We start from the raw sequence: 18,230 nt of genomic DNA, 5'->3' as shown, positions 1-18,230 counted from the left end.
ACTACCTTCCTTGGTAAACCCAGGGACCAAGAGTGCGGCATCTGTCCCATCCAGGCCTGGTAAGCATCTACCCTCTGTTGGCCAGCCCTGCCCTCCCTGCTTTCTGCCTGCACTGGGCACCTCGAGCTAGCTCTGCCCACTCACTAGCTACACAAAACCCACTCCTGGGAAAGACCCTCCTGCATCCTGCAGAACCTGTGTGTGGGCCAAACTGGGCGTCAAACAGCAAGACCCCCATTCTGTAGGGGCCCAGGCCCCCAGCATGGGGTCCTTCCCCATGGCCTCTTCTCTCAACCACACAGCAACTCTGCTGTCCCTGCCTTCAGCTTAGAGCAGCACCGCCCATTCTCATGGGCGCCAGCTCTACTCTCACTGCCCAAGGGCCCCCGCAGGGCCTCAAGCACCTGCCCCTGCCTCGAGGATAGCACATTCTCCAAGCAGCAGAGGGGTCTCGCTAAAATGCACGTGGGATCATTTTATTTGGCCTTGAATCATTGACCTTGGCATTGAGTCACTTGGCATTGAGTCCCTCATTTCAAGTGGGAGCACAACGCTGTCAGCATGAGGTCCCTTGTGACTGGCCTCCTCTTCACTCTCACCTCCCCTCCTGTGGCTCCCAGTACACACTCCAGGGCGCCTGGCACCTGTGCCTCTGCTCAGCCCCCAGCCTGTGGCCTCTCACCCCATCCCACCTCACTGGCTCTTTCCTCTAAAGGTCTTTTTGCCGCTGACATCCCGTATCACCTATGTGGTTACAGCTCCCACAGGAGGGTGCAGGGCCCACAAGGCTGGGGCTGTGTTCACCCTCACAGCTCAAGGTTCCCAAGTGCCACAGAGGGTCATGTGGTCAGAAGGACCAAGTCCTGGGCCCAGCATGAGTGACCAACTATGAGGAACCTTCCAAGTTCAGGAATGGGGGTCGAGTCAGGTGCAGTCGGTCTGGGCTGGGACCTGCCTGCAGGGACTGGAGGGACAGCAGCAGGAACGAGCCCACAGGCTGCTAAGAAGCAGGATGGAGCCCAGCTGCCGGCCCACCCAGGGGGCTCAGGACTACAGGGGAGAACACGCCCCAGCCTCGCTCTGCTGCCCTGGCCTGCAGACGGAACCTACTCCTGCAGCTTTTTCACTTTGTGGATACTAACACTCCAAGCATGAGCTTGTAATATGTACAAACTCAATCATTTTCCACCTTAAGCCAAGTGACAGAAACAGTGCCACTGTACAAGGTACACCCTGGTGCTCACGGAGGACGCTGCTGTGAGAGAGAATGTCCCCACCCCATGCCTGGCAGAGCACCTGTGCGCAGGCACGTTATGGTTCAAGACTCATTCTAAAAACCAAAGTCATTTAATAGTGCTACAGGGTTTCTCTTAAATGGCAGGCGAATTCACAGTTACCCAAAACAGTAATTCAAGCAAGGATCTGCTAGGCTGGCTTTTATCAGAGTCAAAAAAATTACCCACTAGGGAATTTTGCCAGACACTAAGCGATTCATTCATTTGCCCCTGTGATTTTTCACAATATTCTCTCCACCCCTCCTCTCTCTCTCTCATTTGCCGAGGCTCCCATGTGCTGGGCTCTGAGCCAGGCATAGAGGCCACAGGGCTACAGGGATTGTGAGAGATACTGTGTCCTGCCCTTGCTGGAAGGACAGGGTCAAGATGCTGCAGTAGAAAGATCTGTGAGACTCTGCAGGCCTGCAGGTGGGTGATCAGTGGTGCCAGGACAGGGATGCAGGGTAAGGGTGGACAGGGGAGGTTTTCTTGACCTCCTAACCCCGATCACGGGGAGGGTCAGGTTTATTTCTCTACCATAATGCAGCAGTGTAGCGGGCTCTGGAATCAGGAAGACATGGGCCCGTATCCTTTTCAGCTGGGATCCTGAGCCCCTCAGCCTTGGTCTCCCCATGCGCAAGCCTGCAGAGTGGGCAGGGAAGGTGCATGCAGAATGTTCGGCATGCCACTCAATGCATGGAACACTCATCCCCTTTCCCATCCTGGCTCGCCACTGGCAGGGCCTGTCCCAGCCTCTCATAGCCCAGTCCTTAGGAGCTGGGGCATGGGTGTTGGGGGAACTACCACCAAGGCAGGAAGACGCAACCAGGGACAGGTGGCCTGTGGGGAATGGATGGGGAGATGCTGCTGGGCCCACCAGGGATGCTCAGGAATCGTGTGAACCCCATACCCTGGTTCTGTCTCATGGCTGAAAACCCAAGAGCCAAGCTGATCTCTCCAGGTTCCCTGAGCGGGAAGGCAAGGAGTCTACTCCCCTTTCCGGGCAGTGGGGCGGCGAGGCCACCACTCACACAATTGGCAAGCCTCGCCCAATGACCGGGTCCTGCCCACAGGCCCACCATGACTGGAGAACTGTCCAGAGGCCCAGGAAGGATAACCGAGTAGGCAGGTGGGAATAACAGAGGGGCTTCAGAGCCAAACTGGTACAGGTCCCCATCCCGGCCGGAGCAGAAAGACCTGTGCACGATGACAGCCCAGAAGGGAAAATATTAATATTTTCCTTCTCTGCCTGGGAGAAAGCCTACTTCCCATTCTGTGTCTGCTGCCTCGGCCCTCTGTAGGCCCAGCCAAGGCTTGCCCTAGCTCCTGCTGGGCTGTGGTCAGTTGGACAGGAATCTGCCTCCCTGCCAACTGGGAACCTTCCCGGGCTCTCCCTAAACTTGGCCTTCAAAAGTGGGCATGTGAGCTGGCGGCCCTTGGTCATCTTAGAACAGGTCACACCGATGAGCACATGCCTGGCAGCCTATCACTTTAAGAGTTTGCTGGACTGCCTGTTCCCTGTGAGTCCCTGTCTGGCACAGGCCTGGGCAGAGATCAGGAGGCAGCTGCTAAGATCTGATGTCAAATGCCCATCAGGCAGGGCTTTCCTAGCTTTGTGATGAGAGAGGGGTTGCCCTGAGTTCACGACGGGGCTACTGACTTACTCAAATGCTGACCCCAGAGGGTCCTTCCAAGGCCCACCACGTGCACCCTCCGAGTCTGGCTAGAAAGAACCCTGCCAGGGCTGGGTGCAGTGACTCACTCCTGTAATTCCAGCACTTTGGCAGGCCGAGGAACATAGATTGCCTGCGGTCGGGAGTTCAAGACCAGCCTGACCAACATGGAGAAACCATGTCTCTACTGAAAATACAAAACTATCCGGGCATGGTGGTGCATGCCTATAATCCCAGCTACTCAGGTGGCTGAGGCAAGAGACTAGCTTGAACCTGGGAGGTCAAGGTTGCGGTGAGCCAAGATCATGCCATTGCACTCCAGCCCGGGCAACAAGAGCAAAACTCTATCTCAAAAAAAAAAAAAAAAAAAAAAAAAGAAAGAAAAGAAAGAACCCTGCCAATCAAAATGTCACAAGGCAGAGGGAGGCTGGAGCCCAGTGTGGCGTGCACATGGAAAATGTGGTTACCTGTACAATTTAATGCCATGAAATGCTGTTCCGGGCCAGGTGATCCCTCTGGAAGGGGAGTGCAGGGGGGTGCAGGGTACAGGGGTGACCTCGGCAGGCTGAGGCCTCGGGGCTGGGCCTCCACTTCCTCACTGACCTTGTTCAGGTGAGAAAATGGGACTAGAAGGGCTTTGTAAAAGGTAACATCACAGGTAAATGTGAGCCGTGGGCCACTTGGAGTCCTTTATCTAGAGACACAAGATCCACTATGAAACATCACTTGCTGGCACTCCCACAGGGCTACTGTCGGGGACACCCGTGAGTAAGACACTCAGCCTGACCTCAGGGAGCACAAAGCCCAGTGGGGAATGGTTGAAACAATGGATTAAATGCCACGCGGCAGGGTGCCTGGGAGCTGGGGTCCCAGCCAGGAGGAAGGTTGCCCAAAAGAGGCCTTGGAAAGCCATGGTGACGTCCCTGTGGGGTTCTGAAGGATGACAAGGGAGCTGCCAGTACCTGAAGGATGAGGAAGGAGTGTTCTAGAACGTACAGCACTGGCAAAGGCATGGGGGGTTGAAACGCAGTGTCACTGTTCCAGATTCCCAATCCAGAAACCACCTCCGAGCACCTTGTTCCCTCAAACACCTGGGGCCGAAGCCATACCTGATGTGAGGTGAGGATGGCTGCAGCACCCTGCGAGGATCTGTGGGTGCGTGGAATGGGCCTGCACCACTAGCTGTGGGTCCTGGGCTCTCGGGAATCATCCAGAATACCCTCCTCTCTGCCCTTCTAGGATCTGAGGACCTAAAGGCTTATGGTATGTCCTTTCCCAAACTTGAAAGAAATTTAGAACTCACCTGACTTTTCTTTTCTTTTTTTTTTTTTTTTTTTGAGACAGTCTCACTCTTTTGCCAGGCTGGAGTGCAGTGGCGTGATCTTGGCTTACTGCAACCTCCATCTCCTGGGTTCAAATGATTCTCCTGCCTCAGCCTCCTGAGTAGCTGGGACTACAAGCATGCACCACCATGTCTGGCTAATTTTTGTTTGTTTTGTTTTTTTGAGACAGGGTCTCACTCTGTTGTTCAGGTTGGAGTGCAGTGGCGCAATCTCGGCTCACCGCAACCTCCGCCTCCTGGGTTCAAGTGAACCTGTCTTAGCCTCCTAAGTAGCTGGGATTATAGGTACGTGCCACCATGCCCAGCTAATTTTTGTATTTTTAGTAGAGACGGGGTTTCACCATGTTGGCCATGCTGGTCTTGAACTCCTGGCCTCAAGTGATCTGCCCACCTCAGTCTCCCAAAATGTTGGGATTACAGGTGAGTCACTATACCCAACCACCCTAACTTTTCTCCTGAAACCGGAACAACCCCAGATTCTTTGTGGTCTTAGAGAAAAGTGAAGATGGAGCAGCCAGCCTATCCTTGTAGGAAGAGAGCTGCCTGCCCCAGTGTGCCCTGAAGGACAAAGGACACCCTCCATGTGGGCTTTGTCTGGCCAGCCGTCCCTCATTTTAGGCTCTACTTCTATGATCCGGCTCAATCAGAGCCCACAAGGTGGAAAACACACAGCATTTCACCAGGAGGAGGGTCTGCCCTGTCCAAGGAGCCAGTGGCAGTAGAGATTTCCCCAATGCAGGCATGGGCGCTGCTGGGAGCATCCCTGCACACATCACAGTCAGGGCAGGGCTGGGGAGAGGGATGGAGATGCAGTGGGGTCCCCACAGTGGGAGCAGCAGCTCCCTCTCACTGTGAGATCGGGAGAGATTGGGGGTGATGATTTCTACCTTGTGGGGACCGCGGTGTGTGGCTTCCATATCCAAGTCCCTGGCTTCCCAGGAGGGGCCCTGGTGGGGCTGCAGCCATGGTTACCACAGAATTTGAAGCTGAAAGGTAAGACACTCCAGGGACTTACAGAGATCTTTGAGGTTGGGATCCTGCCCAGGGTGAAGGTGAGGCTGCCCCGTGTCCTGGCCTTGGCATGTAACCACCGCAGGAGGGGGCCTCTGCAACTCTCCAAGGAGGTCGCCCTTACCTCCCTGAGGGAACGAGAGGATGAAGGCCATCACTTTTCTTGCAGGCCACACAGACCTGGGTTTGCATCTTGGCATGGCCACCTACCAGCTGGGTTATGCTGAGCAGCTCAGGTGACTTCCCTGAGCCTCAGTTTCCACGCTGACACTAACAATCCTTCACAGGTGCTAACCAGGCTGTTGGAAGGAGTAAGTGGTTTGGTACCTGAATAGGCTCCCTGGAAGTTTGGAGGTGGGAGCAGCATGGATGTCCTAGTTACAGAGCCCTGGTCCAACACCTTCTCCTAACAGGTGCTGAAGCCATGGCCCGGCCAGGGGTGGGAACGCATGTGTCCCATGACCTTCAGGCAAGCGGCTGGCTTTGCCTACATGGCTCCTTTGCACACAGTGGGGGCTGAACCCTTGATGTCTGAGAGCTATGTAAACAGCCTTTCCAGAACTGCCCCAGTTCCTGCTAAGCGAGGAGTGGCTGTCAGGAAGGGTCCCCAGGGGAAACACGAGCCTCTGGGCTAGCCTGGGCTACAGGCACAGTCTGTCGGGGCAGCACCGCACTCCTGCCCTCCCTGCCCCTGATTTCACAGCAGGAGCTTGGGGAGGGGCCCTCATGGCAGGCTAACACCAGCAGGTTTGGCAGAACCCAGCCCAGGGCACAGCTTCCGTCACTTAGGGCTGACTCTGCCGCCATGTTCCCCGGATGCTGGAGCTGCAGAAAGGAATCGTGACCAACCCCAGGGGGTTGTGCTTCTCATAAAACAATTCATTAGGCACTTAGACTTGGAGCTGTTTTGATGGCTTTGTAAACACAGATGAGCCTCTCATGTCTGATAAAAGACTGTGCAAGACGGCAGCCAGCTGAGACGCTCATTATCTCGGAAAAGCCAAAACTGCTTACTCAAGACAAAGCAGTTTTGGTCTCGGGTGGGAAGGCAGTGCCTGGGAAGCCTCCGGCGGTGGCTTCTAGGAGGGACAGGGAAATACAAACACATTATTATGTCATTCAGTGCTTCCCATGTGTGTGTGTCCCTGGTAGAAGTACAGCATAATCTGGTCTGTGGGCTGTAAGGAGGACACTGGGCCTGAGAGGGTGGACGTAGGAAAACAGTGCAGGTGACAATGGGGCCAACATGCAGGGTGGCCCAGCAGCCTCTCACCATCCTTGGCACATGGGGCCAACTACACCCTACCCCCCAGCACTGTGGGATCTGGGATGGAGAAGGCACACACATCTGCTGAGCTAAGGCGGGTGGGCACCTGCACGCTGAGTTTCCCAGCAGCCGGGAAGGTGGGCACACCTCGCCCAGCCTCAGGCCCCAGGGTGGGATTCCCAAGGCTGCATTTGGGTACTCCAAGCCTGAGCATATCTGGGCAGGTGTGGGTGGTGGGGTGGCCCTCCCACCCCACAATCATGCTGCCAACAGGCCAGTGAAGCAGGCTTGGGGCAGGTCTTGGATGCCCAGGGTTTAGCCTGGGCTCTTGGCCTGCAGTGAGCTCTAGCCTCTATCTTCCCACCCTGCCCTTGCATTTCTTGTGGGGCCTGGAGCTTGGTCCCAGCTCCCAGTCCGGCCTTGGTCTAACCTCCTAGTTTGGGGGCTGGGTCCCCCAGCTGGAGCTCACCCAGGCACAAGCACTGCCCACTGTCCCCAGCCAGCAAGATGGCTCTCCTGAACCCCCTTCTCTGGACCTCACTTCTTCCTCTGTAGCAGCCTCCATTTCTGCACAGCTCCTCTGCTCTGGTCTCCTTACTCCCACAGCAGGCCACCCCAAGCTCCTAGAACTGCACCCCTGGCCTAGATGTACCACCCTGTGGGACTGTCCTGGGAGGAGGCTGTCGCAGTCAGACTTGTGTCTGGAGGGTAGAGGCCTGGAGGAGCACGCACACTTCTGGGGAACACTCCCCAGACAGAAAGAGGGAAGCAGGGCCAAGCACTATCCTCCTACCACCATCGAGACACCCTCGTGGCTCCCAGTCATAGCCGTGTGGTTTCCAGACCGGGGTGAGCGGCTGACTCCCACGGTGGGGCTGCTTAGTTTACAACTGCGGTTACCCACTTCGTCTACCATCAGGTTGGCACGACCTCGGCAGGCTCAGCTCTGAGGCTCTTCTAGCTCAGGGAGCCCTCGACCGCAGCCCCCACCACACACCCTCCCTTGTTGTGCACAGCGTCTGCTCCCACTGCATCTGGGGAGTGAACCCAGGGAGGAGGAGTAGCAGCCACTGAGGGCCAGTGTGGCAGCTGTGTCCCTACTGTGTGGGCAGAACTGACCCACTGGGCTAGCTACTCAACTTGGGGCCCCGACCTTCCTTATCGAGGCATGAAGTAACTGCAGACTGTACCAGAGTCCACACCCAACTCCAGTTTCCTCCAGACAGTGAAGAAGAATGTCCTTGCCCAACAATGGCCGAGTGAAGGAGATGATTTGAGAACCCGGAAGCTAGCTGTGGGGGGTGCTGGCTTTGGGAAACACCGTGGAACCGCAGGAAATGGAATGCTGACGCTTCAAGCACCCCTGGTCACCTGCTCAGGGACCCCGGGGCTGGAGCCAGGGAGCCCCGTGCCAGGGCGGTGGTGGGGGCGGGTACTCACGTTGATCATAGCATTGGATGTGATGCGGAAGAGGGTGGCCCGCTCGTTCACCACCTTCAGCTTCTCCCCACTCTCGGATGGGATCTTGAGGCCGTCCAGCTCCGTCAGGGAGCGCTGGAGCGCGGCGCCGTGCTTGGCGATGAGGTCATTGCATGTGCTGAGGTCATCTAACTTCAGGGAAAGATTCTTCAGGGTGTGGTGCAGCTCGTTCTTGTCGGCTGGGGTGGTAGCCTCGTCGTCATCCCCAGAGTCATCTGTGGAAGAAAATAGAGTTGTTATGGTCATTACAAACAGACGTGGTACCAAGAGGTCTGCACAGCCAGGTCAAGCAGGGCAGGGTGGATAGCGCCATTCAAAAAACATCACTCCCCGAGATGGTGCCCATTCCTGTTCCTGGCCAGGGTGAGGTGCCTGGCCCAGCTTTCCCAGGGTGGGGTGAGCAAGGGCCCACCTGAGTCAGTGGGAAGGACTGTAAAGAGAGCCCAGCTTGAATGGCAGGGCCAGGACTGGGCTTTGGAGGCCGCAGGACTGCAGGCACCCACCTGCGTGCAGGGCACCAGCTCCCTATGTTGTGGTGTGCAGGGAAGGATGGGCTATGCTGGGTGGCGAGGTGGAGACTGCTCTGTGGGCACAGAGGCCTCTAGAATGGAGCCCAAGCTCCTTTCTCGGTGTCGCAGGCCTACCCCAAGCCAATCCCTCCCACCCAGTCAATCTCACTTTGCTCTCTGATCATGCCCATCCCCCAGCCACACCAGTCTGTCCGCTGTTCCCTGCAAAGGCTTGAGCGCTCCTGTTTGGGGCCTTTCCCGCCATGTCCCCACTGCCTGGAACCTTCTCATACCTGCCCCCACCAGAGGTCCCACCCCACCCACCCCTTTGAGGGCCAGCCCAATGCCACCTTCTGTCCAAACTCTGCCAAAAGAACCTGGGAAACATGACAAAACCCTGTCTTCTACAAAAAACAGAAAAATTAGCCAGGCATAGTGGCATATGCTGGTGGTCCCAGCTACCCAGGAGGCTGAGGTGGGAGGATCACCTGAGCCCAGGGAGGTGAAGGCTACAGTGAGCCATGATCGTGCCACTGCACTACAGCCTGTGTAACAGAATGAGACCTTGTTTCAAAAAACAAAACAAAAAAAACCCAAAACACAACAACAAACAAAAACAAAGTCTACTAAAAGACCCCATGTCACAGTTGAGGCTCCCCTGTCCCTGCCTTCACCGATCTCCCTGCAGGAACACAGCCATTCTCACTGATGGAATGCCTTCTGTGTGCAGACATGCTGTGGCCTCTCAGTGGCATTGCAGGGTAGGGACCAGATCATCCCCAGGCGACAGATGAGGAAACTGAGGCTCTGAGAAGTGAAGTCATGCCCATGCTGCCTGGCTGGCCACCCTCTTCCTTTTGGGCTGCTGGGGCCTCCATGAGAGGGGCAGGCTGTGCCCTCTGCCAGCTCCCACGCCCCCTCTTACCTCTCTCTCACGCAGCTGCCCAGGGCCCTTTGACCTCCCTTTCCTGCCACCCAGCCTGCATCCAAGGGCATGGGGCTGTGGGTGTCTCTGTGGGGTGGCGCATCACAGTAGGTGGGGCAGGAGGCAGCTGGCCTAGGGCCACAGCACACCAAGAGGCTCACACCACCCCATGAGTCCCAGAGCCTGTAACTGCCAAGGGGTTTCTGAAATGCCTTGTTTAGAAATAATCAGCAAAAAACTTTTTTTAGATGAAGAAAATCTGTAACCCAAGATTTAAGATATTTTTGAAAAAGAATGCGTATTGTGAGAGAATGTTTCTTCCTACGGCAGGCAAGGTACACGGAGGTGGACATGGCTGAGTCACACATGGTGTCCATGGCAGGGTCAGGCCAGCCAGCTGTATGGGGCCTGAGCCAAGGGGAGCTGAGGAGGGTGCCCACGGCATACCCTGTCCCCCTCTGGCCACAGGGGCCTTGGGCCAGCATCCAGCCAGGAGGCAGGGAGCCTCCCATCACAACGGCAGCCCCCAAATGACAATAACTTGTTATTCAAATGACCGCCTGTCCCTCTCACGGAGGCCCCAGCAGCCCGGAAGGAAGACAGTGGCCAGACAGGCGGCCCGAGCATGGCTTCACCTCTCAGAGTCTCGATTTCCTCATCTATTGCTTGGGGATGGGACAGTCCCTACCCTGGCAAGGCCACTGAGAGGCCACAGTGTGTCTGCACACAGAAGCCCAACTGTGACCCCCAGACATCTGGAGGCCACACCGGCTGGGCCAGGGTCTGGGCCACGGCTCCGTCAGTTGTTGCTCTGGGCCTCACAGTGGAGGTCAGTAGACAGTGACTATTCTTCCCTCCCTGCAGGCAAGAAAATGCAGGTTCCGAGAGGCCAAACCACCAGCTTAGTGCCAGCTATTCAGGGGCAGGGTTGGGATCTGAGTCCAGCTCTGTCTGTTCACAAGTCTTCCTCTCTCTGGATCAGCCTTAGAAAGGCTCTAATGGCTGATGTGTACCACACCTTTCCAGGTGCCAGGCTGTGGGTGAGGCGCTGCCTCAGTTAATGCCTGTGATGACCCGGCGAGGTAGATCTAGGAGCAGAAAGGTGCGTTGAAATTGCCCAGGGCCACGAGGTGAGGGGATTCCTGAGCAGCCAGGCCTCTGGCTTTAGAGCCTGTGCTCTTACCACCTGTGCCTGAGGCACGTGTCATCTCCCCAGGTTCAGTACATCTAATAACCAGAACGGCCAGCCCCCTATCCATCGGAATGGCCACCGGCTCAACACAGGGAGGGCCTCAACGGGGCATGCCCAACGCAGATGCGGGTCAGCCCAAATGTGACCCCTGCTCTGTAAGCAAGAGCTGGTGAGAGGAGCAGTCAGTCTAACCATAAGCATCCTTCCGTGTGGCGGGTGGAAGCAGGTAGCCACATTTCTGTATAACTTGCTTTTCAACAGTACACCTTAGTAAGCAGCCCTTAAGGTCCAAATTCAGGTCCCCAGGGACACAGGGACATGCTGTTCTGGCCTCAAGTCACTGGCCATGTTGTTGGGGCAGGATGGGAAGGCACTTGGGCCAGCGATTACCCACGAGCACAGTCTGTTCTGCAGAGACAGGCGGGGAGAGGTCCCCTCAAAGGGACGGAGAGATCAGGAGAAGGAGGGAGGGTAGGACAAGAGAGGGAACGAGTGAGCGAGTGAATGAATGCTTCGGGGCCCGTCTAGGCCCATGGATTCCTCCCGGGGTTGGCGCGTCACACACAGGAAGGCAGGGTTTGAAGAAGGTGGGGGTAGGGGGTGGGACACAGAGGAGCAGGTTGGAAAGGGGAGAAGGTGAGGGGCCTCTGGCACAGACCAAGGAGCCTGGCCCTTTGTCCTCTGGCAAAAGGGAGCATGTGGCAGTTGACACAGTCCATGGGAAAGACAAGACTGCTGGCAGGTGGAATCACAGGCGGAGAGAGGGACAGAGAGGCCAGGAAGGGGTGGGCTTGGGCAGGAAGGACCCCTGCACCCAGCCCAGGCACACTGATGGTGGCTCCCACCCAGCTCCAAGGCCATGAACGACCTGTCACAGGCACGCTCCCATGCGTACCCACACACGCACCACCCCTCAAGGAAGGTGGCGTCACCCACCTCCCATGTTCTCACAGCAAGATAAGGATGCTGGGACACACACTGAGCACAGGGGTGTGGGCCTCACCCCAAGCCCAGGCAGAGGCAGAGCTGAACAATGAGGGGGCTTGGCCTCCACATTAGTAAACTCTGGCCACCCTGAGTCCAGAAGTCTCAGTTCAGAACCGAGAGAGAATGATTTCCTGTTGTTTTAAGCCACTTGTCTGTGGTAATTTATTATGGCAGCCCCTGGAAATTAAGACAATGGCTTGAAACAACACATTTTTTTTTTCCGCTTTTTGAGACAGAGTCTTGTGCTGTCGCCTAGGCTGGAGTGCAGTGGCGCAATCTTGGTTCACTGCATCCTCTACCTCCCAGGATCAAGCGATTCTCCCACCTCAGCCTCCTGAGTAGCTGGGATTACAGGTGTGCACTACCACGCCTGGCTAATTTTTGTATATTTAGTAGAGAGGGGGTTTTACTATGTTGGCCAGGCTGGTCTTGAACTCCTGACCTGTGATCCGCCTGCCTCAGCCTCCCAAAGTGCTGGGATTACAGGCGTGAGCCACCATGCCCGTCTAGAGTTTACTTCAAATCACAGAGGCTCGGAACCAGGGGAGCCCTTGTTTACTGTGCCCCCACACCCCGTTCCCCACTCAGGGCTCTCTTTGACCCCTGCAATAGGTAGATATGGCTAAGGAGGCCACAGGGTACCACCTCAGGGCTGGGACCCCTCTATCATCGGGAGGATCCTAGGAAGGAGTGGGTTGCCATGGAAACATCTAGTGCAGGGGAGCCAGGTGGGCTATTTTTAGAAGTGGAGCTTTTTTCTCATCTTTGGAGGAAAACAGATCAAGTTTCTCATTGGGGAAGCCCTGTTGGGGGCAGCTTTTTGAAACCAAGAACCTGAAAGGCTGACTAGGCTGGTTATGGATTGGGAAGGAGGTGACCCAGTGGTGGTGTTAGGGCAGAAGCCCTGTGGCCACCCTCTGTGCACTGCTTGCTTATTTCGGGGAAACTAACTTTGCCCTCACCTGCCCATGAGCTCCTCCAGGGTTAAGGCACAGATGTCCAACAGGGACCCATCCCCTCACGTGTCACTGGAGAGGAGAGCAGCCCTGAAGGGTGGAAGGATGGCACTCACCCCGCTCACTGCACCCACACCCAGTGTTGGCTGGACGAGTTCTGGGGGACGTGCTGCTAAGAGGGGTCCTGGCAGGGGACAGGCCGGTGGGGCCTGGGGGTGGGGAGTGGCAAGAGCAGGGGCCTGGTGGAGGATGCTGGGAGCACTCGCAGGGTCCTGGGTGGGGAAGGACATTCAGACAGCCCATGTCCAGCAAGGCTGGAGCAGCACCTACCAGCGCCCTGTATCCTTTCTCCTTCCTGGTTCTTCAGCCCATCCCAGTGCCACATGCGGAGACCCTGCACCCTTGGTGCTGACTTGGGCACTTTCCCACTCCTGTGCCGCGCTGCACGCAGGCATTGTGGGATGTCTTTCTTTCCTCCTCTGCCAGAGCCCCAGTGTGGGTCACTTCAATGGTGCAGTGCCTGGGGCCCTCAGGTTCCCTCCTTTGGGCTCCCCAGCACTGGGCCCCTTCACCAACCTCTGGCTAACTGGAGTCACATTTGGGGTGTCCAAATATTTAAAAGAATGTGATGTAATCCCAGCACTTTGGGAGGCCGAGGCAGGCAGATCACCTGAGGTCAGGAGTTTGAGACCAGCCTGGCTAACATGGTGAAACCCCATCTCTACTAAAAATACAAAAATTAGCTGGGTATGGTGGTGGGCACCGGTAATCCCAGCTCCTCGAGAGGCTGAGGCAGGAGAATCGCTTGAATCTGGGAGGCAGAGGTTATAGCAAGCTGAGATTGTGCCACTGCACTCCAGCCTAGACGACAGAGACTCCGTTTCAAAAAAAAAAAAAAGAACGTGGTGGCTTCTTTGAGGACATGGCTCAGAACTTGTTCATCTCCTACATGTCCACAGACCAGGCAGGGCCCTGGGGGGAGCAAAGAAAGAGAAACCTTGCCCTGCTCCCCACTCCCCATAGCAGGTGTGCCTGCATCAGTGCAGTGTAGGGGCTGCTGTGCCGGGGGCTGATATCCAACTGTCAGTCACCTGCAGGATTCGCTCTGACCCGTGGACCTCCCTCGGGCCCACAGTGTGATTAATGGAGACGGGCACTGCTATCCCTCCCCTCTCTGCAGAGCTAAGTTCAAGTATGCAGGACTGGGAGTGGGCAAGGCCTAGTTCCTGAGCCCTGGAAACTTTCCAGCCCATGACCTCGTCCTCAAGCGGTCACTGCTCTCGGGGACTCCTATCACAAGTCTCCAGACCCCCAGAGCAGGGTGTTCATTCCATCCTGAGCGCTACCAACTTCAAGCAGGGCATGCATCCTATTTTGTCACAGTCTGGCTATGCAAAGAGACACTCCACCCCCACGTGGGGGCTCTGAGGAGAAACAGTGCAACGGTGTCAGTTTCCAGTGTGGACTGTGGGGGCACTGCACCCTCGCCAGAAAACAGCCATTCCCAGCCCGTGTGGTTAGCGCCTCCAACATTCAATTACAGCAGCTTTGGTGACTTTGATTTAGATTTTGGGAGGGCTGTTAAGCTGCCTGAGCCCGATCACAGAATCCAATCAGCCAGATGCTGATAACAGAGAGAAACGCTTGGGGCTGGAGTCCGGGGGATATCAAGTGACATCACCATGTTTGAGAATGAACAGCCCGGTTGCTGGGTGACTGCCTCCTCCGCACTTCCAGCTGTTGGGTGGTTTCCACATGTTACATGTATTCTGCAAGTGTCACCCCCAGAAGAGGAAAGGGTGGCATGTAGAGTTAGGAGCCCACCCAAGACCCCAAGGCTTTTTTTTTTTTGAGACAGAGTCTTGCACTGTCACCCGGCTGGAGTGCAGTGGCGCAATCTCGGCTCATTGCAACCTTCACCTCTCAGGTTCTAGCAATTCTCCTGCCTCAGCCTCCAGAGTAGCTGGTATTACAGGTGCCTGCCACCATGCCTGGCTAGTTTTTTGTATTTTCAGTAAAGATGGGGTTTCACTAGGTTGGCCAGGCTGGTCACGAACACCTGACCTTGTGATCCACCTGCCTCAGCCTATGAACCACTGTGCCTAGTCTTTTTTTTTTTTTTTTTTCTTTGAGACAGAGTCTCACTCTATCGCCCAGGTTGGAGTGCAGTGGCGCGATCTCAGCTCACTGCAACCTCCACCTCCCAGGTTCAAGTGAGTCTCCTGCTCAGTCTCCCGAGTAGCTGAGATTACAGGAATGTGCCAGCAGGCCCAGCTAATTTTTGAATTTTTAGTAGAGACAGGGTCTCACCATATTGGCCAGGCTGGTCTTGAACTCCTGACCTCAGGCGATCTGCCTGCCTCGGTCTCCCAAAATGCCAGGATTACAGGCTTGAGCCACTGTGCCTGGCCTGCTGATCTTTACCGACAGCCTAGTGGCACCTGCCACCCCCATGGCCCTGGAGGCCAAGAGACCACAGCAGCCTGCTAGGCCAGGGGCTGTGGGACCAGGTGGGCCCCCTGCCCAGCCTGGCCTGCTGGTGTCCTCCAGCCTGGCCTAGAGTGGGCAGGTGGGGAACAGAAGCCCTGCCTTGGAGTGGCACCAGAGGAGGACCCACCTCCCTCCAGGCTATGGCTGCCAATGCTCTGCCCACTCAGGCAATGGAGAAGGAGAGTCTGAGAGGTCTTCTATGAGCTTCTGAAAGAACAGGGAGTAGCCGGGCGCGGTGGCTCAAGCCTGTAATCCCAGCACTTTGGGAGGCTGAGACGGGCGGATCACGAGGTCAGGAGATCGAGACCATCCTGGCTAACATGGTGAAACCCTGTCTCTACTAAAAAATACAAAAAACTAGCCGGGCGAGGTGGCGGGCGCCTATAGTCCCAGCTACTCGGGAGGCTGAGACAGGAGAATGGCGTGAACCCGGGAGGCGGAGCTTGCAGTGAGCTGAGATCCGGCCACTGCACTCCAGCCCGGGCAACAGAGCGAGACTCCGTCTCAAAAAAAAAAAAAAAAAAAGAACAGGGAGCCTCTGAGCAGACACAGGAGTGGTCATACAGGAACCACTGGGTGAGAGTTGGGGAGATGACTTCAGGCTGCAGGTAGGGCTCTGAGAAGGCTTTTGGGAGGAGGTGGCAGCTTTACAGCTGGTGCAGGATGATGACTTAGTGGTGGGTGGCACAGGAGCAGGATGCCGCTCCAGGGAAAGGAAAGAGCAGGAGCCCCAGGACAGAGGTGGAATGGGCCAGTGCTTGGAGCCTGAGCCCCCCGAAGCTGCAAGTGGGAGACAGAAGTGGTGAGGGCCCCTGGGAGCAGGAGCAGCGCCCCTGAGGCACCGCCAGTCCTTCCTGACTGGGGAACCCAGAAGGATAACAGATCTGCCTTACCCAAAGTGGGCCCTGTGGAGTTTCTGCCACAAAAGGGATCATTCATTAAAAAAATAAAGACCCCTGGGTAACTGGACAAGTGACGCCGCTCCTCTACAGGAGGCAGGCGGCTGGAGACTCCCAGAATTTCAACCGGAGGATGCTGGAAGGCACATCAGGATCTAATCTGATGGAAAATCAGATAATAAAAAATAATAAATCACGAAACTCTGGCAGGCAGATGGAAAACCCAAGCCAGAGCACCAGGGTCATCTCAGTTCTCGGGGCCTCTCGGTAAGCCCCTCCCCCCTCGTCTCCTGCTGCAGCCAATGCTGAGTGTGCCTGGGGCATTGCGGGAAGCTGAGGAGACAACATCTGGGCTCTCCAACAACTTCCCCAGGAGACTGGTGCAGGGCTTCCGCCCTATGAGGGTCACCTATAACCAAGGCCAGGGTGGGGCCTGTGGGATGGGGCACCCAGGCCTGCCATATAAATATCAGGCTTTGCTTCCATTTCACCGGAGCTGCCGCAGCAGAAACCCCATCAAACATGAATCTGCTGGCCATGGTGGCTCACACCTGTAATCCCAGCACTTTGGGAGGCCGAGGCGGGCGGATCACGAGGTCAGGAGATCGAGACCATCCTGGCTAACACGGCGAAACCCCATCTCTACTAAAAATACAAAAATAAGCCAGGCATGGAGACGTGCGCCTGTAGTCCCAGCTAGTCGGGAGGCTGAGGCATGAGAATGGCATGAACCTGCGAGGCGGAGCTTGCCCTGAGCCAAGATTGCGCCACTGCACTCCAGCCTGGGCGACAGAGCGAGACTCCGTCTCAAAAAATATATATAATAATAAAATAAACATGAATCTGTAGGCTGGTCTCTGTGGGGCTGAGTCTCATGACTTCTCAGGGGAAATCACTTCCCAATACCCCTGGGCTGGCTAGAGAGCTCAACACACACAAATCTCGGAGGATAAGGAAATTCCCCTCCTTCCCTTTCACTGGGGGAACCAGGGCACATGGTCAAAGTCATGAACCAAAATGAGGGGTGAACAATAGAGGCACATGAGACAAGCCAGGGCGGCTCCTCACTCGGAAGAGGGCTGTGACCTAGAGCTGCATTCTTTGCTCGGCTGTCCTTGGGATGATGGACAGCATTGGGCAGCCAGGCCCACGCTAGGAAAGTCACACAGGTGCAGAAACGGAGCACAAAATAGCGGTGCCTGCTCCAATTCTGGCATCCGCCGTGGTGCTGAAGACGGCCTGCTGCCCACAGCTTCCTTCAGCCGGCAGAGCACCCAGCCCACCCACAGCCTCCACCCTACCAGGGTTTCCGCAGGGTCGTCTCAAAGGAATGAGGGTGCCTGCCCTAGATCCAGCTCTGTGGTGGACTCACTCACTCACCCTGTCCAGGTTTGAGTTTCACCCCAAGGTAGAGAGGTGGCTGCCCAGGCCAGGACTTCCACAAAGCTGTTCTCGGGCCCAGCCTAGCAGATGCATGAAGGACAGACCCTGTGCCAGCTGGACCCAGGAAGCTGCCTGGGGCTTCTGCCATGGGGCTGCAGCCCCCTCCTCCGGTGTGAAGTGAGCCTGGCGAGATGCTCAGCTTCTCCCCGAGCCCTGTGTGACAGCATGGAAGGGGCCCAGAGCTGAAGCACTCGGGCTCCCTCTTCCTACTCTGATCCCCTGCAGTTAAGACCAGCGGTCCACCTGCTTCTCAGCAAGGCCTTAGCTTCCTGGGTTGGCTGGTTTCTAGACAAGAGCCTCCTCTTGTCTAGGGCTCGCTCTAAACCCCAACCCACCCATCTGCCTGCCCACCACCTGCTCCGAGATATAACCAGAAACTCCCGCCTGCAGGCTCAGCCTCCTGGGCGATGGGACTGCCTGGTAACTTGCGGGTAGAAGGATATTGTTTTTTTTTTTTTAACTAATGAACTGAATTTAAGATTCGGGCATCAATATCATAAAAAAGATTCTCTAGGAGACTTTAATGCTGTAGCCAAGGTAAGATCCACTGGGTTAGATGCTACCTCAGGTCCTGCCAGCTTTAACACCCCATAATAGCAAATTCCACCTCCATCCATTGCTCCACATTTGTCCCTCATGGCCCAGGTGCTGCCTCCCAGCTCTGCAGAGAGGGGCCGGGGGCGGTGGCCAGGCATCCCGGCTCCAGGGCCCCCTCTCCAGTGCTCCGTGCTGCCTCCTGGGTAACCAAAGGAGAGGGAAAAAGCTCTCCGAGGGTCCTGACAT

The 18,230-nt window shown here is 56.3% G+C and overlaps 1 protein-coding gene across 7 annotated transcripts in view; it reads right to left on the bottom strand.

The window, feature by feature from the left end:
• The window catches only part of LOC105487217 (oxysterol binding protein 2), a 222,089-nt gene that overhangs the window by 28,814 nt on the left and 175,045 nt on the right, over positions 1-18,230 (bottom strand). For all 7 annotated transcript variants that reach the window (XM_011750595.2, XM_071080408.1, XM_071080409.1 and 4 more), the window contains one exon: positions 8,008-8,261. In XM_011750595.2, the coding sequence (XP_011748897.1) occupies positions 8,008-8,261 (254 nt within the window). The remainder of the gene's footprint in view (positions 1-8,007; positions 8,262-18,230) is intronic.

The sequence above is a fragment of the Macaca nemestrina genome, chromosome 15 (assembly GCF_043159975.1).
Source record: "Macaca nemestrina isolate mMacNem1 chromosome 15, mMacNem.hap1, whole genome shotgun sequence".
In the NCBI taxonomy this organism is placed as follows: Eukaryota; Metazoa; Chordata; class Mammalia; order Primates; family Cercopithecidae; genus Macaca; species Macaca nemestrina.
Note: the sequence above shows the minus strand (reverse complement) of the source record. Positions and strands in the feature narration are given on the sequence as shown.